Source organism: Lasioglossum baleicum, chromosome 18, assembly GCF_051020765.1.
Source record: "Lasioglossum baleicum chromosome 18, iyLasBale1, whole genome shotgun sequence".
NCBI classification, from domain to species: Eukaryota; Metazoa; Arthropoda; class Insecta; order Hymenoptera; family Halictidae; genus Lasioglossum; species Lasioglossum baleicum.
This window is the reverse complement of record NC_134946.1, coordinates 8,371,867-8,382,173: the sequence shown is the minus strand read 5'-3', so window position 1 is coordinate 8,382,173 and position 10,307 is coordinate 8,371,867. Positions and strand designations below refer to the sequence as shown.

At 37.9% G+C, this 10,307-nt stretch overlaps 1 protein-coding gene across 2 annotated transcripts; it reads left to right on the top strand.

The window, feature by feature from the left end:
• Nucleotides 1-1,376: 1,376 nt before the first annotated feature.
• Nucleotides 1,377-9,988, top strand: LOC143217854 (general transcription factor 3C polypeptide 1). 2 transcript variants are annotated; one of them, XM_076442499.1, is made up of 9 exons: nucleotides 1,377-1,616; nucleotides 1,813-2,006; nucleotides 2,245-2,874; nucleotides 3,243-3,408; nucleotides 3,677-5,161; nucleotides 5,434-9,043; nucleotides 9,124-9,316; nucleotides 9,488-9,575; nucleotides 9,643-9,988. In XM_076442499.1, the coding sequence occupies exons 1-9, from the start codon at nucleotides 1,532-1,534 to the stop codon at nucleotides 9,762-9,764; spliced, it is 6,573 nt and encodes a 2,190-aa protein (XP_076298614.1). In that variant the 5' UTR covers nucleotides 1,377-1,531; the 3' UTR covers nucleotides 9,765-9,988. The 2 variants fall into 2 exon arrangements, with proteins under 2 accessions (XP_076298614.1, XP_076298615.1); XM_076442500.1 differs by lacking the exons at nucleotides 1,377-1,616; nucleotides 1,813-2,006; nucleotides 2,245-2,874 and having other exon boundaries at nucleotides 3,335-3,461.
• The last annotated feature ends 319 nt before the right edge of the window (nucleotides 9,989-10,307 follow it).

Sequence of the window (10,307 nt, the reverse complement as noted above, 5' to 3'; positions counted from 1 at the left end):
GACACATGCTCAGCATGTTTGATATATGACAGAGACGCAGAGTTTACATTGCTGCGAGTGCTCAGACGAATTATTTTTAGATGGCTTTGCGTATAGGTGTTATGGTATTGATAAAATATCGATGAGACCTTCTCCGCAAGGTTAGCGGTCCTCAGTGGAGCTTAACGAGACGCGCTAAACGATAGTAATTAATTTCGTAATAAATCTTGAGCTTTAACGCGCAATAATCTTGCGCAATAACCTTTTGCGTCGTTCTAGCCGACTTTCGTACCTGATTCGCATTACTTTGAGAATATAACGAAAGGTTCTGGAGATGTAAATTAGATATTTCCATTACAAAATACTGCGAAATATTTATTTAACAGAAAAAATCTGCCGACAACTCAGTCTTCCATCGATTCAATTGGAATCTTTTTAATTGTTTAGAATTCAAATTATATATGTATATGTAAAATACGAACATTTTATGTATGAATCGACAATGAATAAATAAAGAAGTACATATAATAAAGAAACGTATCTGTGTACATATTTATCGAAACACCAACCTTTCTCGAATGTCCGACTTGTCCTGGAGTTATACTACTGATTTCAATAAAAACTTTCGCCCGTCAAATGGGTCACTAAGTTACACTACTCATTTGGAATTACAAAAATAGCGAAACTTTAGAAAACAGAAACATTCGAGTTTCTGGCCTCACGTTAAGTTGCACTACTGAATTTTCGAAAAATTTTCGGCCGTCTGGCTTGCCGTTGACTTGCACTACTGAATTTCGTGCCACCTCCTTCGATATCATGTTCTCCTAATACAAAATTCGATTTACGAGATTTTCGAAAATTTTCGTCACTTTTCGACCGTCTGACTTGTCGTTGAGTTGTACTACTGAATTTTCGAAAAAATTTTCGGCCGTCTGGCTTGCCGTTGACTTGTACTACTGAATTTCGAATACCTCCTTCGATATCATGTTCTCCTAATACAAAACTCAATTTTCGAGATTTTTGCCAATGTTCGACCGTCTGACTTGTCGTTGAGTTGTACTACTGAATTTTCGAAATTTTTCGAGCGTCTGACTTGTCGTTGACTTGTGCCACTGAATTTAGTGCCACCTCCTTCGCTATCATGATCTCCTAATACAAGAACACCGAAATATTCGGGTGACACGAACTCCCATAAGGCCGGTGGCGGTGTCAGAAGAGTGGAAGAATCAGGAAGAATTGAAAACAAAACATTACCTACAAATGGTAGTGTACTGACAAACTTGATGGCGATTTACTAGCGTACGCACTTATCTGATGCTAACATTTATTTATTAGTTTCAACGTTTTACGATTGTAATGAATGGCGCTACTTTCAAATCTATCTCTGAATCTATCTTATTCTTTTTCTATGGTTTGATAGTATCAGATAGTATTTTCAGTGGCGCACGATTTCAATGATATTTAGTAACACGTTGAGAATTTAGCTCAAGAAATATTACAAAGATTTCGTGATTGCGTACTGTAATGTACAGTGGATTTTAATTTAATTATCATGATGGCATATCCTACAATTAATTTGGTCGATATAGTGATCGATGAAGTTGCTTTGGAAGGTTTAGATGGAATCACGTTGCAAGGTTAGTATAAATATTATGATATTCATTTCAATATAATCCTAACAATTATATATGGAAAATAGATCTTGACAAGTGAATTCAAAATGAACTGTTTTGATGAACTGTATTCATTTTTAAATAAACTTCAGCTATTTTCTTTTGACATACAAATAATAATTAATTCTAATACAATATTCGATATTTATATATGTTTTAGCACTATGGTTGCGTTTGGAGCACCGCCTGCACAATCCCTCATCCATTCCAAAGCCCCTAATGGCTCAAGTCTGGTCAATATGCATAGCCAATACAGAATTTTCATTTTACGAACTTGAGACCGCAAGAGAACCCCTAGTCATCTTTGATCGTTATGAATATGTAGATCCTGACTTAGGTATCATATTGGAACCTGTAAGTATTATAATCTAAAAGCCTTCCTTGGTGATCAGCAACTATTTAATTTCTCTATTTCATTGTATTTATTATTAATACATTAATACATTAAACTCAAAGCTACTTTCAGTTACCCAGTAACTAAAAAAGTCTAATCTTATCAAATTTAAGGCATTAATAGCCTCCCAATATTTATAAATATTTTTACGATCATTTCCTTCGGTTATGAATTATTATTCAAAGTAATTATTGACAGGATAATGTGCCACCAGATATTTATCCACACTGCCCCATATACAATGCTGCGAGAGGAATCAAAGGATCCTGTTCCACCTTTTTTACCCGTAAAGATATAACAGATAGCGTTAGATTGCTTACTGTAGACAATGCAACAAAAATGTATGGAAACAAGCTAGTCATTGTTGCATCACAATCTGCAAGGAATTATGCGTTAATGGGAGATGAAGTGGCTCCTTTGCTCGATTTAAATGTAATACAATACTGTTTCCTCGAGAGAGTAGGCCGGTCACGGTACCATGGTGAAGTTACACAGGGTAAACTGAGCCTTAGCGCACTGCGGGAGGATCCCAAGAGTCTATTCTACCATAGGAAATTATTGTTACGCTATAAGTTGATAACGAAACAGATACATCATCAGAAAAGCAGTGGTCACAGCTGTAATGGAAGTCTGTTGCATCTGACGAGGTTTTTCGTTGAGAGAAAACCAAAAGCAATATTTTTGGCTGAAGAAGTTATCAAGATTCTACAGTCGAAACCTAATTGCGTTGCTGAGTACGACGAGATAAAGCGAAAGTTGAGGATTGAGAACGCGATTAAGAAATTGTTCAAGACTACGTTTTTCCAGAAGATTGTGAAGACTGATATTGTAAGTTGAATTTGAACCCTTTGCACTCCTTTGTCGAATGTGACTCGACATCAGAGAAAGAAAAATGTAAATGAAACGGGTTTTTATATGTATTTGGTTCTTTCTTTATTTATTTAATTTCTTATTTTTTTAGTTAAAAACACATATGAGTTCCATAAATATAAATTACAACAAAATTTGAGAGCTATATTTAATATAATTAGTAAACAAGATTGTTTAAAATAAGTAGTAGTCGAGGAACTGTCCTTTGAAGTAAATGAGTTGTTGGCAATAAAATTGCAAAACAATTTGGGGTGCAAAGGGTTAACAGATAGTAATAGATTGCAATTGACTGTTACAATTATACTACTAAAATTATCTCTGAGCAGATAGTACCGTACAGGACATTGTATCCAAATGCAGAGCCTAAGGAGTGGCAGCATAAGAATAACCCAGAGAAGGAAAAGAGGATTAAAGTAGTACAATTATTACTCCCCACTATCGATGTTGCTGAAGCATGGAAAGACGATGTGCAAGAGGAGGACGAGCTGCATGGTTTGTTCAAGAATTGCATGATGCTGTGCATTCAATATTGCATTAACTATAAGGTTATAATTCAGGATGATGATTGTTTTCTGTGATTCTGATATAAATTGTTTGATACTCGAGGAATATATGTATACTAACTTTTTTATTGAAAAATATATGGTAGAAACGATTATTGATATCGCTAACAGTTGCAAAGATCCACTTAAATAGATCACTACTTTATGTAAAAACATTTATATAAGATCTCACCTTTGATATATTTATTATTTTGCAGAAATAGATATCTCAAATCACAAATTCTGTGTACCATACATGAAGCAAGTCAACGATATAGTTGAGTCTACCGGAAGCAATGGTATATGCCAGGGCGCACTAGCCAAAACCATGGGTTTAACCAAATTACAATCGCGCACAGTGTTGAGAAACATAGTCAAACAAGGCATTGTTGCAACTTACATGAACGACATGGGTAGACAGAGACTTGCAAAGTATGTGTCAAAGAAATTCGAGAAAAATAGCATGTTAAGTAAACAGTTTAATATGGAAATGCACAAGATAAAGGAGCTAACGAAGCAGATGGTAACAGAAAACGACGACTCGAACAAAAGAGTGGCTATAAAGCAAGAACCGAATGTTGAAAATGATACAACTGTTGAAAATGTAGAAACTAGCGAATGTGCTGCGATCAATGAAAATAATAGTAATGATCAAGAGAAGTCGAACGAATCGATAATAGAAATGCAAAATTCTTTTCGTGCTGCTAATAAAATATTATATAGATATAAAATAACAAAACTGCCAAACAGATACAGATGTACATCCTTCAATTTAAAGCGTACTGCTTCAGAAAGAAGATCGAGTTTAAACAACACTATTGTGATCACTCACGGTGCTGAAGTGGCAATGAGTGAGAAAGCAGCAGCCACTTATAAAAACATAAAAGTTAGTTTCAATGTTGTAGCCCCAATTAAGACTCGTAAGTCTACTACCGAAGTTTTTGGATTCATGGAAAACGTGCAGAATAGCGATAGAAGGAATTCCAATAATCATATTACGTACAGACTGTTGCGAAGGGCTAACATGATTATAGAAGCTGTTAAAGAGCACCAGGTTATCGATGATATGACAAAATTGCTGAAAATGATCCACGAAGAGGAAGATAAAGAAGGCTACATTGTGAAGATCGATAAGAAATCTCTACTGAGATTGTTACAGAAGCTTGCCAAAGACAATTTAGTGAAGAACATAAAAGTAACTCTTAATAGCAATAGGAAAGAGAAGTCTTTGATATTTATATGCGAGCCAAACGTCGATGTAGACAATGCTGTGATTCAGTCGGCAGTGGAGCAAGCGAAGCTGAAGTTCTTTTTACTGTTATCTCAGAAACCCAGAGCACCTCCGAAGAAGTATCCAGAGAAGCCGGAAAACTGTAAAACTAGAGATTTGAATAAACCTGAAGACAAATCCTGCTTGAAATCGCTCAAAACTGTGTCTATAAATTCCAAGTTGTGTGGTTCCAGGGGGTCCAAAAAGTATGGGTACAGCCCAAAATTCATACGCATGCAAATGCTGCACACTGTTCTGTTCTATTTGGTCTATGAGCATCCTGGCGAGACATCTCTTTCGAAAAGAGAACAAATACAAGCTCTGCGGAACAATGATTGTAATATCACTGATGATCTAATAGAAGAGTTCAGCACAATTTACACCAAGGATGTCAGTTGGAAAATGTTCGTACCACCTCTGCCGAACTACATTGGTGAGTATCAGGATTTGTTAAAGGTGTACAGTGGTTCTCAAACGCCACAACTAGCTGGACAAAATTAATTTTCGAATCAACGGAAACTATATAACTGTAATAATACTATTACTTTACTAGTAATACAAAGCTGACTAAAGTGTTCTAACCATTAAAATCCCAAACAATCTTAAAACCGTGAAAAAATAATTTTGTCCAGCTAGCGTCAAGAGTAATCAAATCACACACTGTGAGCTTGTTCAAAATTTAAATTCGCATTTGCTGGGTTTTAGGTTGGCCTCGAGGCTGGACGCTGATGTGCGACGTACTCTTGCGCCTTCCATTATCTATATTCCTAAAACTGCATTACATCTCTTTCGTTATACCCGAATTGGACGATTACATAAACCACCCCATTCGAAAGCATTATTTAGTTCGAGAGCTGCCGGTAGAGATTCGTAACACTCTGCTGTACGGGCGCAAGTACATTTTCAACATCCACGATACCGTGACGAGGCTGTGTTACATCGGATTGGTACAGTTCGGACCGCAGAAGTTGAAGGAGAAAGATCAAGTGTTTCTTTATGTGAATCGTCGAGCGGAGTTGTTGGATACAACTTCTTCTGCTCCTGGCTACCATATAGTTGAGGATAAATCGTATCCAGTGTACAATTATAATTTCGATGAGCTAGCAATGGTTGAGAAGTACTGGTACGACATGTGGAATATTTGCATCAGCACTCCGCTGGGTGGTCGTTTGGTGGTCCAAGGGATGGACATAATATTGGAGGACGTGAACAAGAAAACTGCATTGGTGGAGTCAGTGTTGGCTCGCTCTCCGGAGGAAGCTGTGCAAAAGGACATGGGATACGTTCCTGGCGATCGCATGGGAGCTGCGGGGATAGATTCAGCGTGCTTTGCACACTTGAAAAGAAACTGGAACTGGGCACTCAGCAGCAATCCTCAGCAGACGAAGAAGCAGCGACCAGTACAGTGCGAGAGGGATACATACCTCTCAACAATAAAAGCGAAGCCTATCAAGTTCACAGAATTCTCTGGCTTGAAGAAAGTCTCTGGCCCTCCTTCTGTCAACGCGACGGAGCTGAAGAGGAAGGCGCAAACTAAAGCAGACGGTACGAATCAGCAAAAGAAGTACGAAGCGCTGACAGGCTGTCGAAACGCCAAACAGAAGTCTTATGTGAGGCGAGTGCTGCCACGCAAGTGTGCAAATAGGAAGAGGATGAAATACGATGAGGTTGACTACAGAGCTTTACAACGTATGCATAAGCTGAGGGTGGACTGGGATCCGTACGAGGATAAGATTCTGTTAATCTGCAAGGTGGCCATGATAAATCTGTGTCCGAACCCAAGGAAGCAGATGATCACATTCTCCATGGTCAGAGATGTTCTGCGAACATATTCGCTGATTTCATATAATAAAACGTCGAGAGCTTGTCAGAGAAGGCTGTTGTACATGCTCAGGCGACAGCAAAACGTAAACATTGTTGCTTTAGGAGTCGAGGAGATCAAACAGAATTTTTTCATCAGAAAACGCTTCAATGACGCTATGGAGAAACTCAAGGAAGACTTCAACACCTCCTTCGAGTTGGAAGCGCAGGTCGCCGAGGTGTTCAAGTCGCTAGTTGCTTACATCATTAAAAAATACTATGACATTTCAGATGTCGAAGTAAAGGAGCCTGTCATCATGCCTCGCACCTCGCAAGAGTTTAATATGCTGTACAAGGTGGTGCACCCCACGAAATCACTTGACAAGCGTGGGTTTACCAAGGATGTTCGAAACGTTAGTGACATTCACTTTGCAGTCGTGAACTCTGTCATCCACAGCTCCATATGCTGTGGGAAGGACAGGAGGTCATGGGCGTACCAGTTGTTCAAAGTGTATCAACAGTACCCTGAAATGCTATTGCGCAACGCTATGGCAAAGATCAGAACTGATCAGCTGGTCACTGTGAAAAAGAGTCAGCTACCCACGATCAAGAAGTTCGGCCACTACATGCCGATGAGCAGCTCGCAATATCAGCTAAGCAGCAATTATGTATACAAATTTCACACTAAGTGGTCTTACGACCTCTTTAAAGAGTCGTACGATGTATTCTTTAAGCTTAGCCATTGGTATCACCAGACTCACTCGACCGATCGAAATGAGACATCGGATGATTACACAGGGGTCGAGGCGACGCCGATGACTGGTGGAGTGGTAGCAGCGATGTACGATTACATGACAAGAGGTCAAATGGACTTTGACATCGAGATACCGAGCCAGGTGATTATGCTTGACCCAAGGATGCAGGAGAAAGACGAGACTTATTTTAGAATCGCCAAGAGATATCAGGACATGTTAGTGAGTCTGGATAATTTGAACAAAAGCGCTAGCGACACTAATCAAGATGGCCTTTTGGATTTGGATACAGAGAAGAATTTATTGTCAAATGAATTCGATAATGAGGAAAGAAATTTTGAGGATACAAAGAGTCTCGCCGACTACGATGAGAATTTTAATAGCGATGACGAGATTGCTCATACCGTTGCTGACGACAATACCATCAAGTTTCAAGATGGCACTAAGATTGTGCTGAACAAGGATGATGTTGCGCGTGCAATTGCATTGCATAATGAGGACTCGTCGACGGAGATTGAGAATGGTAACAGTCACAGACCTGAAAATAGAGAAAACAGCACTGTTGTCACAATAGATACGCAAAAAGAGTTAACAACCGGGAGCAAAAGGGTTCGCAGCGAAAGCAGAGATGAGTTTGATGTGGAGGAACCACAGAAGAAGAAGCCAAAGTCTGATACTGAAACAATAAGGACAGAAGACTCGAATACATCACCAACCGTGAATAAAAGCACTGCACAGGAGGTTGATAATGCTAACAGCGCAAAGCAAACTGTTTCGAACAAAACGAGCGAGGCTGTTATACCATTGTGGAATGTAAATGGGCAGACCTCCACTCGAGTCAGCGACATACTGAAGAACATTCCTTCGGAACAATGTTATCTGCACCAATATTGCAAGATTGATGACTCGGGTGATATGCACAAGAAATACACTAGGTTAGCCTTACTGAGGATGAGAGAAGAGTTGAGTGACCTAACATTGGCTGACAGTCATCATGCTCACGAGTACTTTGTGGTGAACATGTTCAAAGTTTTCTACTCGTTGACTGCATCAAATTCGCATGATTCAAGCGAAGGCATAGTTTTCAGGGATCTTGTGATACCTCCAGAGCTGCTGCCTTTAAGATTAGAGGCTGTAAATGATTTACTTAACGAGTTGAATAAGTTCGTTGTTTTTCCTAGAGACGGGATCTCATTTTCGGATTTTAAGGAGACAATAGATTCGGAATCCTTTTTGAGAGACGTAGATACGGTTTACAAGTTTGTGCGCGAGAAAAAGGAATTAGGGGCTAGTATTTTAGAACTGACAGACCAGTTTCTGAGTACTTTAGGGGAAAATTTGTTGCACAGCATCGTTTCGTTGCTTACTAAGCACCGTCTGCTTCTGAGGACTGGAGTGACAGTCGTTCGGTACGTTCACCATCAATATGCTGACTCCTGGCTGATACATTCGTATAAGATTTCTCGTCTTGAGAGGGAGTCACTAGTCCCAGTACCTAAGAGTACAGTATACATTACGCAACCTGAAGTGATATTACATGAAGGCAACAATGCAAACGTACCACCAGAAAACAAAACAGCTAATACTGCAGAGATCTTGAAAGAAGTTGAACTGGAGACAAAAAATCAGGAAAATGGAAGTTCTAGTAAAGAATTATCTGAGAACGAAGAGAATACGCAGTTGAAGAGGAGGGTGCAGAGGAAACGGACATCACTGATGCCACAGAGAGATATATCCAGGGCTGTAAAGCAATTTGACCTTACGTAATTAACTTTCAATATTTGAAATTGTGCGTCACTGTAATTAACAAATAGAATAAATTATTCTTTAACTTATACCGCAGGACAAAGGAAGAAATTAAGGTCGTCATAAAACCATGGATAAGAATAGATGGGGTTTTAAACAGAAGAGTGCTGGATCGCATGCTGGGCGCAGTATTATTATACTGTTTAACGCATCCGGGTGTAGCGCTGTCGAAAATTCAAAATCGGTTCCTTCCTGCGTTGCAGCCTTGCCATACACGCGAATTAGTTGAGGTAATTTTTTAACTCTGGAACTCCAGACTCAAGACAAAAATTTATTTGTATTTTGAAAAACGTTTTGCAATATTCATATTATATACACATAAATTATGTATAATGTATAATATTTAAGCATGTCATTAAATGTTACCTTCTTTGTTAAAAGACTTATTGATTTTGTTGTAGATATTGATGAAGTTGGAATGCTTGAATAAGATAATTTTCGAGAAACCACGCGTAACCTTGTTTTCAAAGCCATCGCGGCTCGAGACAAGTAAGTGAACGGCTTTCAAATCAAATCAAATATCAATGATCGACTAATTCTTCGTTTTGTGTTTTAGAGATTATAAACAACGACTGGAACGTCGAGGAAGACATTTATCTCGAGCCTACAGCGGGAGCCATGCTGAAATTCTCAATCTTCTTGAGCACTAAAATGTACAACTCTGATTATATTAAATAATCACTGTGAATAGATATTGTTAAATATTATAGAATTTGATTTTGCACGCGCGCGCTATTGAATCAACCGATACGAATCTTAATAATTTTTTAAGTTATACTAGGACAACACAATTAATTAATAAAAACTTTTTAATTATTTAATATGTAACATATTTATATTTTCAAGACGTTTTATAGAATTGTTATGTTGTTATCGAAAAGAATTTGATTTTTACATGAAATATGCCACAGTGTTTTTATTTTTAACCCTTTCTATATTCTTTTAAATATGCAAATATCTTTGTTACTTTGAACAGTTAATTTTTCAACAATTATTATGTTTATTATAATATTAATATAAAAAGTTAACAATGAGACGGCAATATACATGACTACTAAATTAACAGAATCACGAAATATATTCATAATTATGCTTCAATAAATATTTTTTACATTTCTATTTTCTAATGTATTTTCTATCATAAAAATTAATCGTGAATGACAAATTACGATGATGAAAATGGAAAATCTATAGTGACGCGTCACAACGAAATATTCCACG

Coding starts and splice junctions, on each gene's coding strand:
- LOC143217854 (XM_076442499.1), top strand. CDS start 1,532: ATGATGGCATATCCTACAATTAATTTGGTCGATATAGTGATCGATGAA. Junction 2,007..2,244: donor TAGGTATCATATTGGAACCT/GTAAGTATTATA, acceptor AATTATTGACAG/GATAATGTGCCACCAGATAT. Junction 2,875..3,242: donor AGATTGTGAAGACTGATATT/GTAAGTTGAATT, acceptor ATCTCTGAGCAG/ATAGTACCGTACAGGACATT.